Source organism: Etheostoma spectabile, chromosome 16 (genome assembly GCF_008692095.1).
Source record: "Etheostoma spectabile isolate EspeVRDwgs_2016 chromosome 16, UIUC_Espe_1.0, whole genome shotgun sequence".
NCBI classification, from domain to species: Eukaryota; Metazoa; Chordata; class Actinopteri; order Perciformes; family Percidae; genus Etheostoma; species Etheostoma spectabile.
Window position 1 is genome coordinate 14,537,759 of NC_045748.1, and position 21,342 is coordinate 14,559,100.

The following is a 21,342-nucleotide window of genomic DNA, read 5'->3' on the forward strand; positions in this document are numbered from 1 at the left end:
GGAGAAGTCTGGCCAGAAGTGGTCTTCATGGAAGAGCTGCAGCCAAAAAGCCATACCTCTGACAAGGAAACAAGGCCAAGCGACTCAACTATGCACGAAAATATAGGAACTTGGGTGCAGAAAAATGGCAGCAGGTGCTGTCAACTGAATGAAGTGAGTGAGTGAACATCTGAAATATTTGGAGCAGAAGGCAGTTGGTCCGCCGAAGGGCTGGAGAGTGCCACAATAATGAGTGTCTTCAGGCAACAGTGAAGCATGGTGGAGGTTCTTTGCAAGTTTGGGGCTGCAGTTCTGCAAATGGAGTTGGAGATTTGGTCAGGATTAATGGTGTCTTCAATGCTGAGAAACAGCAGATACTTATCCATCATGCAATACCCTCAGGGAGGCGTATGATTGGCCCCAAATTTATTAGGATAACAACCCTAAACATACAGCCAAAGCCAATAAGAACTATCTTTAGTGTGAAGAAAACAAGAAGTCCTGGAAGTGATGGCGTGGCCCCCCCAGAGCCCTGATCTCAACATCATCGAGGGTGTCTGGGATTACATGAAGAGACCGAAGATTTTAAGAAAGCCTACACCCACATAAGATCTATGGTTAGTTCTCCAAGATGTTTGGAACAACCTACGTACCAGCCGAGTTCCTTTACAAACTGCAAGTGTACCGCGAAGAATTGATGCGGTCTTAAAGGGAAAGGGTGGTCACATCAAATATTGATTTGATTTAAAATCCTCTTCTGTTTATTCACTGCATTTTGTTAATTGACGAAAATAAATTATCAACACTTTACAGCACTTTTTTATACCTGCCTAAAACTTCTGCACAGTACTGTGTGTGTGTGTGTGTGTGTGTGTGTGTGTGTGTGTGTGTGTGTGTGTGTGTGTGTGTGTGTGTGTGTGTGTGTGTGTGTGTGTGTGTGTGTGTGTGTGTGTGTGTGTGTGTGTGTGTGTGTATATATACATGTATGTCTATGTAACATCCAACTGTTCATCTCATTTTACAGATTCAACATACACTTTCATTGCTGTGGTATGAACAAAAACCATGGGAAATTAAACTTTATTGCTCTCAGTAACATTGTAAATCCAACATGAAGTTAATTGGTCCCTGTTTTGTTTTTGTTTGTTTTTTGTAATCAGGTGTGTGTTCTAGCACTGCACTTAGCGAAGGAGCTGTGTCGCTCCGATGAGGACGGCGAGCACTGGGTCTCGGTGATGCGTAAGATTCCGGTTCTCCCGTCGGTGCTCAGTGCTGTTGAGCTCAGCCTGCGATCCAAACACAACCTCTACTTCACTGAGGCTGCACTTCACCTGCTGCTCACACTGGCCCGCACGCCTCAGGTAAACACAAAACACGTGCTTCTACTTGAGAATTAAAAGATAAGGCTGGTGTTTATAATTCTTTTTGCCAATAAATACTGTGAAAAGACCAAAACCAACAATGCGTTAGTCGGTCTCTAAATATTTCTGACTTACCTACCCTCGTTCTGGCTCTCACCTCAAGGCTCATTTGTTTCTTCTGAAGAAGTACATGTTTTTAAATGGCTTACAAATATAAAATTTCATTTTTAAATTCTCAGACATTTTTCTACAGCACAGAGCACTGTGTAGTATTGGGCTTTGGATACACTGCCAATACTTGCATCGCCCTTTCATGTTTATAAATCAATCCTTTGCTTCAGTTTAAGACGTCCAATGTTGAGGGTGTCTTCATGTCTCCTCCAGGGGGCAGCAGCTGTGGCTGGAGCGGGAGTCATCCAGACTATCTGCCTCCCTCTCCTGAGTGTCTACGAGGTGTCAAACGGAGCATCACAGGTAAAAAGAACAACTAAATTAAAGCCATCCTTTTAGAAAAAAAACAACATAAATTCTGCCTTGCTTATCACAAATTTTTTCTTAATGATACAGACAAAGCACTTCATTAAAATGATTCAATAATATAATATGTTTATGTTGCTGAGCAGAGTTTCTCCCGGAAGTCCCAGGACTCCGCCTGCTGGCCGGGGGTGTACCGCCTCTGCATGTCTTTAATGGAGAGTCTGCTCAAGACGCTGCGCTACAACTTCATCAACGAGGCTCTGGACTTTGTCGGAGTACATCAAGAACGCATACTACAGGTATGACTGTTAGGAACACCGTCAACAAAAAAAACCACTTGATTAATTTATAATATATTTATAATAATTTATAAACTTTAGAGAATGAATAAAAATGCTCCTTAAGTTCTGAAATCTATGGTAAATTATTCAAAAAGCCTGTCCAATAGGCCTGCACAATTAAATGTCATAAATTTGCGATCTCAATTCACCCTGTTCACGATTTAATTTTTAAATAAATTCAATTTAAAAACAAATTTATATATCTTTTCTTTTTTTTATGACATGGATTCTCATTACATTTTTTGAGCCGACTGCATCCCAAACGCTGCTACTTTCTTCTGTGAGTTTTAAACACAGTTTATAAAATAGGTTTTAATGCTCTCCCTTCTCTTCATTGAGGCCTCTATGTTTACAGACTTGTGGTGATGCGCGATGATCTATAGGTGCCAAAAAACAAATCTGTGTGGTACTGCCAATCTGTTTTGTTTTGTCATGGTCCAAAAAATCATGGCAGAGAATCGTGATATCAATTCTAAGCAAAAAAAAATGGTGATTCATATTTTTCCCCAGAATCGTGCAGGCCTACTACCCATATACACAAATGTATTTAGTTAAGATGCAATAATATAGACTAAGGTGCGGATGAATAGAAATGACATTGCACAATTGGAGGTGACACAGAGTAATACATAAATAAATATGCATAGTTAAATATCCCTACTCCTTGAAACCACAATTTACCACTATAAAAGACTAAGAATACCAGCAAATAGTCACATTTTGCTGAAGCTGGAACCACTGAATTTGTTAAAAAATAAGAAAAAAATGTGACAATTTTATCAAAATTGTTGCTGATAATTATTCTGTTGTACTTGTGTCATCAACTCACCTCTATATGATTTACCTTAATCTGCCATTGCTACACTCTGTGTACGTTCGTCTCCCACTAAGTCCTTACGTCAATCAAGATTTGTAATAATTTATTTGTCATTGTAACCACAGAAGTGAACCTGCTACAAATTGCACCATTACATTGTATTTCCCTCAGCAGTGTGTTCAGCAAAGGTGTTCTCACTTCATACAACAAGCAGTAATAAGACATTTGCATGCCGTTATTGTGCTTGCTTTTTTTTTTTTGACAATAGTATTTCTAATCTTCCCGCTCAGTGTCTGAATGCAGTGCGAACAGTGCAGAGCCTGGCATGTTTGGACGAGGCCGATCACACGGTCGGCTTCCTGCTGCAGCTCTCGAGCTTCTGTAAGGAGTGGCAGTTCCACCTGCCCAGTCTGCTCCGAGATGTACAGGCAAGTCCAGAGGACAACTCCACATCAGCAAAGATAACCGCACAGCTCCACTGGTGCAGGATTCAGTTAGTATGTCTCTTTCTCTCTCCTCCCTGCAGGTGAACCTTTGTTATCTTTGCCAGACCTGCACGTATTTACTCCACAGCAAGAAGATGCTTCATCACTACCTCCAGGTAAGAAACCAGGAGATGTTCTACCTTTTTACTACAACATTTTACTACAGCATCATTACATATTCATTCAGTAGTGACTTACTATGAGTGTATGTCTTGCACATTGTGATGGTAAACAGCCCCGAGAATCCAGTAAAAAAAAAAAAAAAAAAAAAAAAGATTCTTTATTCAGGCTTTATGTTTGCTTTGGATTTTGTTTAGGCTAAAAACGGCGAAGCGTTGCCTCCTGGTCCCCTTCCAAGGACACAGCGGGGTCCCCAAACCCTGTCTAAAGAAGCAGCAGGTGGAGGGGAGAGAGAGGAAGCAGAGCAGAAGGCCCTGCTGGCTGTGCAGTGCAGTCTTCTGAAGATCCTCAGCAAAACCCTGGCCACTCTGCAGCACTTCACTCCAGACTGCTGCCAGATCCTCCTGGACCAGGTGAGCCTGCTTATTCTGCTTGAATGCTTCCTCTAAAATTAGTCTTTGTCCTGTGCCACATGTGGACATTTATTTATTTTTTTTTACTTAAAAGACAATAAAAATGCTGATTTGTGTCTCAGAGTATGGATTTGGCAGAGTATCGAACCCTGTTTGTGCTCAGCTTCACAACGCCGGCATTTGACCCTGACGTGGCTCCTTCGTTTGGAACCCTGCTGGCCACCATCAACGTGGCCCTGAGCATGTTGAGTGAGGTAAATGTTGAGTGTAACATGAACAACCTGAGCTACAGTCAGCCTGCAGCAGATCTCTGATTATTTATATTCCGTTTGTTCATAGATGGAGAAGAAGAAAGAGCCAGTTTCCTTGAGCATAGTGTCACTGGCCTCATCAGATGAGATCCAAGCTCTGAAGTGAGTAAATCCCCCTCCCGCTACTCAAGGTGTTATCTAAATTGATTTGCTTCACTATTCATCTGGCTCAAAGGAAGTACGTTGTTGAGGTTAAGCCTGACATTGCACACCCCAAATGTTCCTCCTCTCTTACTGTCTCCGCTATCGGAACTTAGCGCCATAAAGGGCAGTTGTGATTGGTTTAAAAAAAAAAAAAAAGTCAGTGTTTTTTCGCCTTATCCTAGAACAGATAGGCGGTGTAGCCACTGACACACTGCTGTGGAGACGGGTCTGGCAAAAGACTACCCAAATATGAAGCTAGTTAGCTTAGCATAGAGTGGTGAACAACTAACATTCTACCTGCCAGTAGATCTAAGCCCACCAATTAACATGTTCTAATCCGTCCAAAGGTTTTTACCTGTACACAGACAGCTAGACTAGCCGTTTACAGTCTATATGCTAGCCTAAGCTAAGCTAACTGATTGTAGCTTCACACAGACCAATATGCGTGGTACTGATGACGTGAAAGTAAATTTTTGTAAAATGTCAGACTATTTTTTTCACTTTGCTTTGGAACATAACATGAGCTTGTTTTTCTCCTCAGGTCGTTGCTGATGTTCACCATGGAGAACTGTTTCTACGTGCTGATCTCTCAGGCTGTTCGATGTCTAAAAGATCCCTCCATCCTGCCTCGAGACAAACAGAGACTCAAACAGGAGCTCAGCTCTGAACTGGTGAGACATCACATCTTACCTAACCTGTTGTTTTTTTTGTTTTTTTTTTTAAAGTCTCATGCATCCTTTTAAAGAATACGTCTGACCCAAATCCAACAATGAGTTGATCCCAGGCGTATCCCGAGCCTGATGTAGTTTATTCCTGTCTGCCATAGACCTCAGGTATAGAGAGATGGACGAGCACATCGATCGTTTTGGTCTTTTTAAGGAAAAATAGTTACGCAAGTCTTATCTTTTTTTAATATACTGACTAAATATGGCCTAACTTTTCTTTTTTTTTTTTTCTTCACCACCAGAGCACTCTTCTCTCAAGCCTTTCCCGCCACTTCCGCAGGGGCTCTCCGTCGTCTCCGGCCAGCGGCATCCTCCCCTCCACCCAATCCAAACAATCCACCCCAGGCTCCAAGGCAAGCCATGAAGGCCAGGAGCCGTTCATTCAGCTCGTTCAGGCCTTTGTCAGACTTGTGCAGAGATAGATTTATGACTTCTACAGGAAATCTACAAGTTTCTGCCCCCCCCCACCCAATACAAACAGCCAACGTTGTTTTTGTACCTGCAGTCGTACAAACGGAACAAAAAAAATCCAGATGTAATGGCTCATTTATCTCCACCCTTATTACAGTAGTTCAGATAGCACAACTGTGTGACCTGGAGTGAGTGTGTTTATTCTAATATAATGATTGGAACCATTGTTTGAACTATTCATCTTGCCAAAGCTGCTGTTATAACTAAATCTGACACCACCACCACCAATGTTTACTTTGAAAGGCCAATGAGAAAGTGCCAGATTGTCCCAAAAAAGAAACGTGTATTATGAAGAGATTTAAATCTGTGTGCTCCTAAACTGCCAGTCACTGCCTGTGGTTTATCTGTCCAAGGCCTAGTTTTATAGGTCATTTTGATGATGCGTGACAACCAGACATGTTTCATGCGTAGCTTAAAAAACATGAGATCTTTGAAATATAATTTTAAATGTTGTGGAAAGCTCATTCTGTAAAGCTCCATTATACCTTTTCTAATTCTCTTCATTTTCACTAAAGCTTGATCTGAACTTGCTATTTTCTTATCTGTGCTTATCCATGTACACATGTTGAAACAGCTACCAAGATTTTTACTTAAATGTATATGCTAATAAAGGGACTTTTGTACCACAGTTAAGTTTCATCATTAAATTCTTTTTACTGCATTTTGCACATGATTCTTTGAACACACAACAGTCCTAAACCATCCTTTACATAAACTGACCCATGAAATCCCAAACGTAAAAACAATGTCAGTAATAAAATACATTTTCATATTGTGTATGAATCATAAAAGAATAAAAGGAAAATATTTGCAGGGATAACTATTTACAAAGGCATTTTCTTTTAAAAGACGTTTACAACTTCAGTACCTCAAATAAATGAAATCATAGGCAGGTCATGTGCAATTATTGGACAAAAAGGCTTTGATAACGGGAGAGTAAGGTGACTGTTTTACAGCAGGATAAGGCCGGATGAACATTAGGTAGCTACATTATTAAAAGCCTTCTAGGGCATTAAAACAGCAGATTTAGTAACTGGAGTGTAAAGAGGCGTCACTATGGCGATCCTCTGAGGACTCAGAGTGTCTCCCTGCAGTTCTTGTAGAAACAGGAACACATATCTGCTCAGTCTGAAGGTTGGTAGTGTCCCCTACTGGCCATTGACTGGGACCTCCTGAAACAGACAACACAGGGACTATAACATCAGACTGTAAAATGCTAACCGTCAATATACATCTTAACATGCCGGGAAAATGTGGTGCTGTAGGCATTAAAAAAAAAAAAATACTGACATTTTTCAACTGCTTGCAGACATGCATGTCGTTTTAAAAGGAATATTTTTGACAATCAGGGCAATACGCTTATTTGCTTTTTGAGGGTTGATATCACTCATCTGTCTGTTCAATATGAAGCTCGAAACAGCTTGGCATAAAATCTGAAAACAAGGGGAAGCAGCTGGCCTGGCTCCATCCGAAGCTAAAGTTCACTTCCAGTCTACTGGTTGTAGTTTTGTATTTAACTGGGAGCAGAGAATAACCTCTTTTTCCCCCTAAATGTTAAACTACTTTTACACAGTAACTTGAACGCAATATGATCAATTTCCTGTTCATTAGCAGAGTGGTCCATAGTGTATTAAAAGTTAATCAGTCCCTTTAAAAACATACTAAAAAGGCTGGAACTATTTTACGAGGGATTAAATTTTGTAGCTTGTTTTCTGTGTGTAAAAAAATGTTTGAAGGTTATATGGGTAAGTTTAAGCCAATTGTGTTGCGTGAGCACTGACACTTACTGACTTTTTTTTTTTGCCATACTATACTTAAGACTTTTTTTTAATATACTCTACTATTAGCTTTTGACATACTATCCTGTGATATTTCTCCCCCAACACACAACTTTTTCTCTACCTTTTTCTACATGATGTACTATAACATGACTTCTTTCCGGCATACTATAACGTTTTCTCGACGTGCTAAACTATGTTTTGTTTCATCATACTGTACTATGACTTATTCCCGACATTCTATACTATGCTTTTTTGAAATACTATGACTCTTTCCACTTTTGACATACTATGACTTTGATAAAGTATACCATGGCTTTTTTCAACATAGTACGACTTTTTTTTTTTTTTGACATACTATGACAATTTTTCCCAACCTAATTTACTTTGACTTTTATTTGTCATACTGTGCTATAACCTTTTTACCAACAAACTATACCTTTTCTCCACGGTAAACTATGACATTTTTCATCATACTGTACTGACTTTTTCCCCCAACATTCTATGCTTTTCCCCCACTTTTTTCAACATACTGTGACTTTTTCCAACAAACTATACTGTGACTTTTTTACTTTTCGATATACTATATTATGAATTTTTTACTTTTTTGACATACTATACTAGGACTTTTACTTTTCAATATACTACACTATGACTTTTTTCGACATACTATACTATGACTTTTTTACTTTTCGATATAGTATACTATGACTTTTTTACTTTTTTCGACATACTGTACTATGACTTATTACTTTTCGATATACTATACTATGACTTTTTTACTTTTTTCGACATACTGTACTATGACTTTTTTACTTTTTTCAATATACTATGACTTTTTTACTTTTTTCAATATACTATGACTTTTTTGATATACTATTTTATGACTTTTACTTTTCGACATACTATACTATGACTTTTTTACTTTTTACGACATACTATGACTTTTTTACTTTTTTATTCACATACTATACTGTGACTTTTTTTGACATACTATGACTTTTACTTTTCGACATACTATACTATGACTTTTTTACTTTTTTTGATATACTATGCTATGACTTTCGATATACTATATTATGACTTTTTTTACATACTATACTATGACTTTTTTACTTTTTTCGATATACTATGCTATGACTTTCGATATACTATATTAAGACTTTTACTTTTCGAAATACTATACTATGACTTTTTTACTTTTTCGACATACTGAACTTTTTGACCATACTTACTATGACTTTTACTTTGTCGCATACTATACTATGACTTTTTACTTTTTCGATACTATATGCTATGACTTTCGATATACTATTTGACTTTTACTTTTCGAAACATACTATGACTTTTTTACTTTTTCTACCTACTATACTATGCTTTTACTTTTCGACATACTATACTAGGACTTTTTTTACTTTTTTCGATATACTATATTATGAATTTTTTTACTTTTCGCATACTATACTATGACTTTTACTTTTCGAAAATACTATACTATGACTTTTTTTACTTTTTTTTTCGATATACTATATTATGACTTTTTACTTTTTTTTCGACATACTATACTATGACTTTACTTTTTCGATACTACTAGACTTTTACTTTTCGACATACTATAACTTGACTTTTTTACTTTTTTCGACATACTATACTATGACTTTTACTTTTCGAATACTATACTATGACTTTTTACTTTTTTCGACATACTATGACTTTTTTTTTGACATACTATGACTTTACTTTTCGACATACTATACTATGACTTTTTACACTTTTTTCGACATACTATACTATGATTTTATACTTTTCGCATACTATACTATACTTTTTCTTTTGTCGACCTACTATACTATGACTTTTTACTTTTTCGACTACTATACTATGACTTTTTTACTTTTTTTCGACATACATACTAATGACTTTTACTTTTTCGACATACTATACTATGACTTTTTACTTTTTCGACATACTTACTATGACTTTTTTACTTTTCGACCTACTATACTATACTTTTTTACTTTTTCGACCACTATACTATGACTTTTTACTTTTTTCGACATACATATACTATGACTTTTTACTTTTTTCGACATACTATACTATGACTTTACTTTTGACATACTATACTAGACTTTTACTTTTTCATACTATACATGCTTTTTACTTTTTTCGATATACTTGCTATGACTTTGAATATTCTATATTATGACTTTTTACTTTTCGACATACTATACTATGACTTTTTTCGACATACTATACTATGACTTTTTTACTTTTTTCGACATACTATACTATGACTTTTACTTTTTTCGACATACTATACTATGACTTTTTTACTTTTTTCGACATACTATACTATGACTTTTTTACTTTTTTCGACATACTATACTATGACTTTTACTTTTCGAAATACTATACTATGACTTTTTTACTTTTTTCCACATACTATACCATAACTTGTTTTCCACTTTCGTCTACATACTATGACTTTCTTTCCCACTTTTTTCAACATAGTATAGTTTGTTGGGAAAAAAAGTCATACTATGACTTTTTTTTTTTAACTAGACTAGACTGATTCTGAAAATTGTATTCTGCAGCCGAAACAGTAATTGAGCAGCAGAAAGAAAGTTTGGAGTAAGTGTGAAATTGTGAATGACTGGCAAAAAGGTTACTCTTCCGGTAATAAAGAAAAAAGAAAGATAATCGCAGGCTGATAGCAAGATGGCCAGAACTGGAAGAACAAGTCCACAGATGGGTGCTTTAACAAGAGGCTTGTCAACTATGTAGTTTTGTCTCCATGCCCTGGTAGTTGTTCTGTGTGCTATCGTATAATTGAAAAACCAGACACCTACCACATTCAGCCTGTTGTTCTGTGTGCTAAATGTCTGTTCTTTATCTTTGATGTTGTAAAATAAATTTCTAAATGAATGTGACTTATACATGTTGTCTTTCTTCTACATGGTGCATTTCTTTTGACTGATGCAACTTATACTTCGGAGCAACTTATAGTCCGGAAAATACAATGTGGGAGAGATTCAGAGTATAGTATGTAGCATTTTTTTATAGTTTTTATAGTATAAAAAGTCATAGTATAGTACGTTGAAAAAAAGCATTGTATAGTATGTTGTTAAAAGTAAAAAAGTCATAGTATAGTATGTCAAAAAAAGTAAAAATGTCATAGTATAGTATATCGAAAAGTAAAAAAGTCATAGTATAGTATGTTGAAAAAAGTCATAGTATAGTATGTCGAAAAAAGTAAAAAAGTCATGGTATAGTATGTTGGAAAAAAGTCATAGTATAGTACGTTGAAAAAAGTCATATATAGTATGTCAAAAAAGTAAAAAAGTCATGGTATAGTATGTTGGAAAAAAGTCATAGTATAGTACGTCGGGAAAAGTTAAAAAATTATAGTATGTCGAAAAAAGTAAAATAAGTCATAGTATAGTATGTCAAAAAAAGTAAAAAAGTCATAGTATAGTATATCGAAAAGTAAAAAAGTCATAGTATAGTATGTTGAAAAAAGTAATAGTATAGTATGTCGAAAAAAATCATAGTATTAGATGTGGAAAAAAGTCATATGATAAACATACGAAAAAGTAAAAAGTCATAGTATAATAGACGAAAAGTAAAAAAGTCATAGTATAATAACGAAAAGTAAAAAAGTCATAGTATTGTATGTTGAAAAAAAGTCTAGTATAGTTATGTCGAAAAAAGTAAAATAAAAGTCATAGTATAGTACGTCGGAAAAAGTTAAAAAGTTATAGTATGTCGAAAAAAGTCATAGTATGGTAAGTCGAAAAAAGTAAAATAAAAGTCATAGTATAGTATGTTGAAAAAGTAAAAAAGTCATAGTATAGTACGTCGGAAAAAGTTAAAAAGTTATAGTATGTCGAAAAAAGTCATAGTATGGTATGTCGAAAAAAGTAAAATAAAAGTCATAGTATAGTATGTTGAAAAAGTAAAAAAGTCATAGTATAGTATGTCAAAAAAAGTAAAAAAGTCATAGTATAGTATGTCAAAAAAAGTAAAAAAGTCATAGTATAATATATCGAAAAGTAAAAAAGTCATAGTATAGTATGTCGAAAAAAGTGGAAGTCATGTCATAGTATAGTATGTCCAACAAATGTGGAAAAACGTCATAGTACAGTATGTCAAATGATCATGGTATAGTATGTCGAAAAAAGTAAAAAACTCATGGTCTAGTATGTTGGGAAAAAGTCATACTGTAGTACGTCGAAAAAATTAAAATACAAGTCATAGTATAGTACATCAAACAAAGTCCTGAAAGGTATGTCGAATAAAGTGTAAAAAAGCCATAAATAGTATAGTACATCAAAAAAATTGAAAATAGTCATAGTAAGTTGAAAAGTCATAGGTATAGTATGTTGAAAAAAATGAATTGTATAGTACGTCAAAAAAGTTGAAAAAATAGGATGTTGAAAAAAGCAATAGTATAGTATGAACAACAAAAAAAATAAAGTCATGGTATAGTATGTTAAAAGAAGTGTATAAAGTCAATGTATAGTATGTTGAAAAAAAGTCATAGTGTAGTACATTAAAAAGTGATAAAAGCCATAGTTTAGTATGTTGAAAGAAGCGATAGTTTAGTATGGAGAAAAAAACATTCGAGTCAAAAAAAAGTCATATTATAGTATGTCAAAAAACATCGTATAGTTTGTCAAAAAAGTGGAAACAAAGTCATAGTATAGTATGTCAAAAATGATCATGGTATAGTATGTCAAACAAAGTCAATGTATAGTATGTGAAAAAAGTGAATAAAGTCAATGTATAGTATGTTGAAAAAAATCATAGTATAGTAGATTAAAAAATTGAAAACAGTCATAGTATGTCAAAATTTCATAGCATAGTACATCAAAAAAGTGGAAAAAGTCATAGTATAGTATGTTAAAAAAAGTAGAAAAAAGCGAAAGTATAGAATGTAAAAAAAGTCATGGTATAGTATCTCGAAAAAGGTCATAGTATAGTACAACAAAAAGTCATGAAAGGTACGTCAAAAAACGTGGAAACAGTCATAGTATGTCAAAAAAAAGTCATAGTATAGTATGTCAAAAAAAAATTGGAAAAAAGTCATATTGTATTTAGAAAAAAGTCATCGTACAGTTTGTCAAAAAATTGTAAATAAAGTCATAGTATAGTACATTAAAAAAGTGGAAAAAGTCATAGTATAGTAGTAAGTGGAAACAAAGTCAATGTATAGTATGTTGAAAAGAGTCATAGTATAGTACATCAAAAAATTGAAAATAGTCATAGTATGTCAAAAAGTCATAGTATAGCACGTCAAAAAAGTGATAAAAAGCCATAGTTTAGTATGATGAAAAAAGTAGAAAAAAGCAATAGTATAGTATGTAAAAAAAAATGGAAAAAGTCAATGTATAGTATGTTGAAAAAAACTCATAGTATAGTATGTCAAAAAAGTAGAAACAAGTCATAGTATAGTATGTTAAAAAAGTAGAAACAAGTCATAGTATAGTATGTCAAAAAGGATCATGGTATAGTATGTCAAAAAAAGTCATAGTATAGTTTGTCAAAAAAGTGTATAAAGCCAATGTATAGTATGTGGAAAAAAATCATAGTGTAGTACATCAAAGAAGTGATAAAAAGCCATAGTTTAGAATGTTGAAAAAAGCGATAGTGTAGTATAGGAAAAAAAAGGTCATAGTACAGTATGTCAAAAAAAGTGGAAACAAAGTATGGTATAGTATGTGAAAATGTGTATAAATTCAATTTATAGTATGGTGAAAAAAGTCATAGTATAGTACGTCAAAAAATGGGGGGAAAATTCATACAATATTACTGTATTTGTTCATAGTTTGGCTGGTCCTGCGACTTATACTATAAAATAGTATGTCAAAAAAAGTGGAGAAAAGTCAGTATAATATGTCAAAAAAATTTAAAAACTCATGCTATGTCAAGAAAGGTGAATGACAGGTGAGTTATTTTATAGTATGGCGAAAAAAGTCACAGTATAGTACTGCAATCAAGTTGGAAAAAGTCATAAAAAAGTATGTCAAAAAAAAGTATCATGTTTATTATACTATGTCGAAAAAAAGTCATAATATAGTGGTAATAAAAATTATATTTTTAATATTTTGCATGCCATACTTTTCTATGACTTTTTAAAAAATATTTTTAAGCCATACTTTTCTATGACTTTTTCTGCCATAGTATACTATGATTTTTTAATATTTTTCCCGCTGATGTAATCGGTTAGAACTTAAAGTGGTAATGAGGTCTTCAAATCTAAGGCGTTTTGAAAAAGGTCCTAAAAAAGGTATTACATTTAACTTCAGGATTCCTGCATATAGTCTGATTAGGTACGGCTAGCTAATTCCTAATGCAATTCAAATTGTGTCCAAAACAAGCAATAGTAGGATTTCTTACATGAATGTAGTCAACCCATAAAACTGAGTATCTAATGATACATTCATGTTTTGATATTTGATACATGCAACAAATAAAACCAAATCAACAGGGTCTCATGCATCAGATCAAAGCCTGCACCTCAACCACACTTACCTCCGTCTGGTCCTCCAGACAGGCCTTTTGGGCCAAATAGGGTGCAGTAATTTGTCTATATTATTATTTCACACACAGGATGAGAAGGAAGAGAAGAGTAATTCACTGAAAGACCATTAGTTTGTCATTTTGTAACCGCGGACTATTTTTTCGTAAACTCACCTCTAAATTCCCCCTGGCTTTTTTCAACACTCCGTGGGTTAGATACACTATATTGGGGGAAAATAATTCTATTATCATCAAATATGGTCACATATGTCAGTTTATTTACTCACAGGTAAACAGAGGAGCTGAAACTGATAATTATATGTATCATGGATTAATTAAAAGAATACAAAACACCAAGATATTCAATTTACAATTATATAAAACAAGGAAAAAGTAGCAAATCACCACACCGTAGTGTACAGGGTAGGTATCGTAAAACAAAAAAAAAGCAAAAAAGATCATCTTACACTGATCGATGATGACTTTTTCCATTCCCTCTTTGAGCTGGTTGGTTGTTCGGAGGCGTTTAACGGCTCCAGTCAGCATCCTCTCCTGCTGTGACAGCCTGCTCTTCAGTCTGGCTATCTCATTTTTCAGCAGCTCATCCTGTTACGGAGGATAAAAAGATTAAGATTTGGTCTCGTAGATACTTAATTGGATTGGGCAGATACAGTATATGTTTTTCTGCATGTCTACCTGCTGGTTGTTGCCGCCGTCCACTGCTGTGTTACCAACTGGCAAAGAGACTCTCCACACCAGTTTGAGCAGTCGCCCAGCCTCCTCTAACACGTGCTGCATGGTGCTCATGCTGCCAGACAAACTTTTCAGGTGCTCCTGTTCTATCACCTATGAAGATATACACATAATGACACTAATGACTTGTTATGATTTGTGCGAGATGTGAAATGATTAATACCTTAGTAAAGACTTTTAATTGAATTTGTTTTATGCATCACAAACTGTGATTAGGTTGCCAGGTTGGCAGTACCTTGTTGTTAGAGCCTTGCTGTCTGACTGTGTGCAGACTCTCCTGCAATTGTGTGTCCATGTTACGCGACAGCTTACGTCCCTCTGAGATCTGCTTGCGGAGGGCATTGTAGTCCTCAATCAGACCCAAAATATGGCGGCCGTTGCGATTGGCCCACATCCGGTGGCCCGGCACCAGGCGAGAGGGAGCGCCGGAGACACTTTCACCCGAGCTGCTGCTGAAAGACCGGCCGTCCACCTCTGAGCAAGCATTACGTTTCTCATCTGAAAAGATGTTTTAAAGTATAATTTGTTCTCTGCAAAACACTGGACAACAACACTAATACCCCTTTCCCACCAATGGCTCAATCAGGGTTATACCCAGATCGACTATCTGTTTGAATAGGGTAACCCTCCTTGATCTACTTGGCTTCATGACCCAGGTCGCCAGGTGGGTTTGATCAGGTTCGACTAAGCTAAGGTCCATTTAAAAGTGAATTGCACGCAACCTGGGTCGCTAACAGCTGAGGCGGGACAAATTTCGATTTGAGTCGTCAAAGGTTGCCAAAGTTTCACGATAGATTGTATAAAACTCCGAAAGCACAACTTTACTTTTTATTAAATCAAACAAAGAGAAATGTTTTTGCCTCATCTTAAAATAGTAAAAAAATCAATAATAGAGTAACTTAATTATGTGTCAAGCTGTTGCAATAAATGTGCAGAGGAGGAGATATCAGTCTGCACAGAATCCTCCTAGAAGTGTTTGATGGTTGTTTATTTGTGCTTTAGAACGTAATCATTGCAACAAACAATCAACAATCATCAGTCATGAAGCTTTATTTATATCTCCCTACTGTACAATGACAGATTCAAGTGGCTTCAAAACGTTAGTTCTGCTGGTATACAGATGGACTGGAGTAGGCTATGTGATGTTAGCTGTTCACTGAATATTACTTGAAAGCGCCGCCCATTCAAGCATTTAAGGTAATTGTCATGCATTGCTTCCGGGTTGATCCAGGTAGTCTTTGAATTGTCATCACAAGGGATATACCCATGTAGACTGGCTTGGTTTGAATTTCAAAAAGGATGGTTTAGCCCTGATCAGACAACCCTAGCCCAGCCCTGGCCGGTAGTGTGAAAAAGGTATAATAAAGGTTTGTGTGTATTTACTGCTGAAATTTAAAGCAGATACCTATGAGGTTTTCTTACCATGGAGAAGACCAGTGTGTTCGTTGTGACTCTGAAATGAGTGACGGAGAGGATCGCAGCCTTCACGACCTGGTGACCTGGTAACTCCTTCATCTAAGAAGAATGTAAAAACAACATTGAAATGGCCTGGCAGGTTCCTGTGTGCTTACATGCCTCTGTTTACCTGTGACAAGTAACTAGCAAGCGAGTCTGTGCCTTGTGTTTACCTGGAGAGGACAGCAGGTAGTTGATGTTGATGGTTTCAGAGCGGTTGGGTCCTCTGAGCAGCTGCTCCTCCAGCCGGTGTCGCAGTGCGGTGTTGGTCTGGATGCTCCTCTCCAGCTGCAGCCTCAGGTGTCTGATCTCCAACAACAGCTCGCCGAGGTGGACTGAGCCAGAGTGAGGGTCCTGGGTAGCCTCACTGGATCCTGCTTAGAGAAGAAATCATGCGTCAATCTATCAATCTCTATGTCAGTACCCTTAAATATCTTATTAAAAATGTATAGTTTAGTCTAGGGTAGAAATTAAAATAGAAATCTGTCTTTGGCTACAAAGAGTGGTACAGATACAAAAATGATTACTAAAACATTTTTAAATTTAGATAATTTGTAGTTGTTCTTTAGTCTCACTGTCTTGTCTTCCTCCATTACCATTTAAACTACATAACACGTCAATATGCTCTTTAAAAATAAACCTGCAGTACCGTTGGGTTTGTGAGCTTCAGTCTTGATCTTTTCGTAAACTTGCAGCTCCACCCGCAGTGACTGCAGAAGATGCTGCGAGTCAGAAAGCTGCTGCCTCTGGAGCTTCACATCACACTGCAACCTGGAAGCATTCACAAAAACACACCAAAATTAATGGGAAAAAAATGAAGGTTGATAATAATTTATAAAGAGGAATAGAGAAGGACGGACACACACGCACACGCCGAGTAAGGAAAGGGAGAGGAAAAGTGATCTGACCGTAAACTAGACTCCAGGTGTTGGGTGTCAGTAGGACCCGGGTCAAGAGGTCACATACCATCATTATAGTATATATACATGCGCGTGTGTTCTGGTATGAGCTTACAAATCAAACTGTAATGTTTCCCAGTTGTACAAACAGTATGGAATGATGGTAATTGTAATGAACATTCAGAATGGTAATTAGTTGCTTTGTGTAGTTTCTGGTTGGATGAAGGAGAGTAGTAATGATAGTGTGTGTGTACTACGAGGAGACATTTAGAAGTGTAGGATAGTGAATGCTACCTCTGTGTGTGTGTGTGTGTGTGTGTGTGTGTGTGTGTGTGTGTGTGTGTGTGTGTGTGTTTCCAAGTTGCAGTGTGATGTGTGTGTACCTGTGCAGCTCTTCCTTGCTGTAGTGCAGGGACTCCTGCAGCTGGGAGTTTTCTTGGCTGCTGTGCTCCAGCCTCTCCTGCAGTCGGCTGTTTTCTTGCCTCAGAGCTTCACACTCCCTCCTGCTCTGCTCCAGTTTGGCTGTCCGCCTGGCCAGAGTCTCCCGTAGTTTCTCGTTCTCCTTCTGCTTGTCTGTAGGAAATACAAATATTTTTGAGTTAGTAAAAAATTAAGTAAGTAAAGTTAAATTGTTTACTTAAGTTACTTTACTTTTAAGCACCGTCAGTGATAGATGTGTGTCAGTTCGGATAGAGGCATGGGCAAAACAGCACCAGCGAGGACAGACTAGCAAATGGGTATCTGGAAAACTATTGGCTCTCTACATCTATTGGTCTACTGACTGAAAATATGTGTAGGGTTTAAAGTAAGCTTGTACGGAAATGTGAATTTTACCTCTAGACCCCAGACTGAGCTGTTCCTTCAGGGCTTGGTTTTGTCCCCAGAGGTATCGCACCTCGTTGGCCAGCTGACCCTGCTCCTCTTTGCCATGGATAAAGATGTTGGTGGCTGCTGAACACGGACACAAACATCACCCAAAAGGTAAGTACTTGCAATAAAGAAGAGTATTTTTCATTTTAGTGCAGAATTTCCCATCCATATTATTGACACACAGTACACACACTCTAATATCCACACTGACAGAGAGTGAATGAAACACAGGCAGAGGATTCCAGGTGTTTACCTGGATCTTTCTCCACCTCCGCTAGTCTCTTCTCCAGCTGTTCCCTGAGATGGTCATTTGTGCGGATGCTCTCCTCCAGGCGCTGTCGCAAACTGCGGATCTCCTGCAGATGTTCTGCCAGCAAGTCTGACAGACACAAATGCATAATGCTAAAGCAAATAGGTACTTTGAGGGGATTTAGTAGCAGTTACATAAACTGCTCTTATAAGAGACACACAAGACATAACAGATTCATAAGTCAACTATCCTGACTTTTATTCCCCAGCACGGGGCAAAACTACAAAAACATTAGACCCAATATTTCCCATTATGCAATGGTTGCATATGTTCATCAAAACAACAAATCCCCAAAATGTTGCTACACCATGGATATACAAAGCACAACAGAATTTTTTTCTTCAAATAACAAAAGCAAAATAAATGGAATTGTGACAGCTCCATGTTTACCTGAATTCATTGTGCAAGGCTGTTCAACAACATTCTTTTGTGAGCAAATGTCTCCATCTTGTTTATCAGACTGCGTCTGAGACCCTGAACCATCCTGGTCATGGCTTTGATCCTGTTCCTGATGGTGGGAGCTGGTCTGGGCCATAATTGAGCGATGAAGGTCCAGTTCACTGCGCAGGGTGGCGTTGAGCTCCTCGCTGCCCCTCAGCTGATCCTGTAGTCGCCAGTTCTCCCTCTGCAGGGCCGGCAGTCTGCTGGCTGCATCCCTGTAACCAGACACACTGTCTTCCTGAGCTCCTCCTACAGGAGGGACAGATACTCCTGTCCAATCAGAGTGGTGTCGCTGGCCTAAACATGTACAGGGAGACAACGGGTAAAAAGATTAATACTGAAATCGTAAATAATACATTTATTATTTTTGGGGGGCTTTTTGGTGGTAATTTTTTGTGTGAAAGACCTTTTTGTCACACCTCATTATAAATTTCTAAATTGATATTTGGTCATTGATGTTCCTCCTTCTATAGTTGCGAGTTGGTAAACCAAAATGTCACTCAATGTCACAACAGAACCACTAAAGATGAACCACTGAAACTTAAAGAGCCAAACGGGTGTGTGTTGGCAACTATAGTGTTTTAGCAGTTAGGGAAATGTGAGTTTTGGTTTACAGGCCTATCTGCAGGACCGCTCACATGTCTACATGCTTCACTTATCTCTGCAATAACCTTTGTGGTCTCTTTTCCTGGGGGAAACACAATTTGAAGAGTGAACCGGATAGGTGGCAATGAATAATGCAACTTGAAATGGAGGTGGATTGAAACTGGACACTTGATCAGCCCTTGGGCGGCCTGCTTTGTCCTGTGGGACGCCTCACTGCAACAGAATGGATCTGAGTTGAAAATAAGTGCCATTACAGGCTGCGACTAGACTGACCAGGCCCGTGGACAAGCACTCAGGTAATGTCAATGAAATACCCATGCGGTAAGGAAAGGGGAAAAGATGCATTTTTAAAAAGGTAGTAGTGTGGTCTGAAATAACCAAAACAGTCTAGTACACTATACCTGGCTAGACCCAGCGTCTGTAACACTTAAGACTTTAGTTTGACTTGGTTTTCACACTAGAGCCTGACCGATAAATCATTGGGCCGATATTAGGCATTCCCCAAACTATCGTAATCGGCATTTATAATAAATAGTAAATAAAAATAAAAACGTCAACTATGTTAGGAGTGTAAGCGCTGCATAGTTTGCCAACCAGAGAGCGCCCTACAACGTCCCTGTTGGCAACACTGATTATTATTTTTTTGTCATTGTGCTTTTGTACAAAAGGAATTGAAGTTTCAAATCTTAAGTTTGTATTTTTTTTATCATATTATTTTAGTGAGAACTCATAAATACAAATAACAAGGAAATGTTAGGGAAATCTGTTTGTTTTGTTACGTGTTCTGGATTTTTTTATTTTTCAAATATATATCTGACAATATATCGGATTATCAGATTTTTAAATAACCATTTGTATCGGCCATAAGAATCCCTTATCGGTTTGGGTTTAAGTATTACATCTAGAAATCAGCAACTTATTTGAACATATCTGTGTGCTTACTGTGGGCTTGATTAACACTTTGTGTGGTTGGGCTGCTGTGGCAGGAGGAGGAGTTCCGGTCCGAGTGGTACAGATCAGAGCGAGAGCTGTTGTGGCTGCTGGGACTTTGGCCTCTGAACTGGCTCTGCGGGCACGGGCTCTGCAGCCTCTGGATCAGACGGTTCTTCTCCTGCAGTTCTTTTGCCAATCTGGGAGGAGGTGGAAGGGGAACAGAAAGAGGAAGGGAATTAGTCACATTGGTCACTTGGTCTATGGCTATGGATTTTATCCATCACGCTCATTCCGGAGGGTTGGAGAGCAAAACAATGTAAAACAGGGAAGATAAGTACCCAGAACAAGGAGTAGCACCCCAAAAAGAGACACAACTTGAGACTTAAGATGTCAAGAAAATGTGTTCCCACAGGACTTGCAACTTTCATCAGCAACACCCAGCTGGAAAATATGAAAGAAGAGTTCACAACAAACATCATGCGGTTTGTATGGATCAAACCCGCTCACAGGTCCAGCTGCTCCCTGGTGTTTTCAGCCAGTGTGAGGTTTTGCTGAACAAGGAGGCTGACGTGCTGCTGCAGCAGCTCTCTCTCGCCCTCTAGTTCCAGACGCAGATTATCTATCTCCTGCTGGATTCTAGACGGGCTGTCAGAAGGATCTTTCATGCTCTCCTCACAGGACAACAGTGATCCTTGCTGAAGCTCCCCAAGACTGCCCACATCAGTAATAATATAGATTAACTTATGTCACATGAGCAACTTTATATTCTAATCAAAAAATGTAATTGTCATCATGTAACACCAAAGTCAACATTAGGGTATCAATAAATCCAAATAAAATAGCAATTTTTAAAACCACAGATGCTACAATTTTTTAAAATCATTTATCATTTCCAATCAAACATAAGGGAAAACTGCACTTGGAGTTTTCTGATAATTATTTCCCCAGCCAATAGTGAGAAATAAAAACCTAGAGTGTTTCAAATGTTGTTAATAGCGTCAAACTATACATTTATAGACATATTGGTGTTTTATGCAAAGCTTAATTTGCTTTATGGATGATACTGAACTTTGAAGGACATGAATGGATGAGCACTGAAATGTGGGGTGTGTGTGTGTGTGTGTGTGT

General features: G+C 37.2%; 2 protein-coding genes across 14 annotated transcripts in view; one reads left to right on the forward strand and one right to left on the reverse strand.

The window, feature by feature from the left end:
- nup188 (nucleoporin 188) overlaps positions 1 to 5,899 on the forward strand; it is a 17,996-nt gene extending 12,097 nt beyond the window's left edge. Inside the window, exons 34-43 of the mRNA XM_032539728.1 lie at positions 1,140 to 1,340; positions 1,725 to 1,814; positions 1,964 to 2,116; positions 3,266 to 3,403; positions 3,502 to 3,576; positions 3,778 to 3,993; positions 4,116 to 4,247; positions 4,333 to 4,406; positions 4,990 to 5,119; positions 5,416 to 5,899. Coding sequence (XP_032395619.1) covers positions 1,140 to 1,340; positions 1,725 to 1,814; positions 1,964 to 2,116; positions 3,266 to 3,403; positions 3,502 to 3,576; positions 3,778 to 3,993; positions 4,116 to 4,247; positions 4,333 to 4,406; positions 4,990 to 5,119; positions 5,416 to 5,595 — 1,389 coding nt within the window. The 3' untranslated portion in view covers positions 5,596 to 5,899. The remainder of the gene's footprint in view (positions 1 to 1,139; positions 1,341 to 1,724; positions 1,815 to 1,963; positions 2,117 to 3,265; positions 3,404 to 3,501; positions 3,577 to 3,777; positions 3,994 to 4,115; positions 4,248 to 4,332; positions 4,407 to 4,989; positions 5,120 to 5,415) is intronic.
- A 379-nt stretch (positions 5,900 to 6,278) lies between these two features.
- cdk5rap2 (CDK5 regulatory subunit associated protein 2) overlaps positions 6,279 to 21,342 on the reverse strand; it is a 42,581-nt gene continuing 27,517 nt past the window's right edge. For 7 of the 13 annotated variants that reach the window (XM_032539727.1, XM_032539726.1, XM_032539725.1 and 4 more), the window contains 14 exons: positions 20,224 to 20,411; positions 18,625 to 18,972; positions 18,178 to 18,303; positions 17,889 to 18,005; positions 17,438 to 17,627; positions 16,805 to 16,926; positions 16,329 to 16,532; positions 16,123 to 16,215; positions 14,936 to 15,198; positions 14,644 to 14,793; positions 14,415 to 14,553; positions 14,122 to 14,168; positions 13,960 to 14,014; positions 6,279 to 6,816 (listed from right to left, as the gene is read on the reverse strand). In XM_032539727.1, the coding sequence (XP_032395618.1) occupies positions 6,671 to 6,816; positions 13,960 to 14,014; positions 14,122 to 14,168; positions 14,415 to 14,553; positions 14,644 to 14,793; positions 14,936 to 15,198; positions 16,123 to 16,215; positions 16,329 to 16,532; positions 16,805 to 16,926; positions 17,438 to 17,627; positions 17,889 to 18,005; positions 18,178 to 18,303; positions 18,625 to 18,972; positions 20,224 to 20,411 (2,188 nt within the window). In that variant the 3' untranslated portion in view covers positions 6,279 to 6,670. The remainder of the gene's footprint in view (positions 6,817 to 13,959; positions 14,015 to 14,121; positions 14,169 to 14,414; positions 14,554 to 14,643; positions 14,794 to 14,935; positions 15,199 to 16,122; positions 16,216 to 16,328; positions 16,533 to 16,804; positions 16,927 to 17,437; positions 17,628 to 17,888; positions 18,006 to 18,177; positions 18,304 to 18,624; positions 18,973 to 20,223; positions 20,412 to 21,342) is intronic. The other 6 variants (XM_032539718.1, XM_032539715.1, XM_032539716.1 and 3 more) reach the window with 6 other exon arrangements.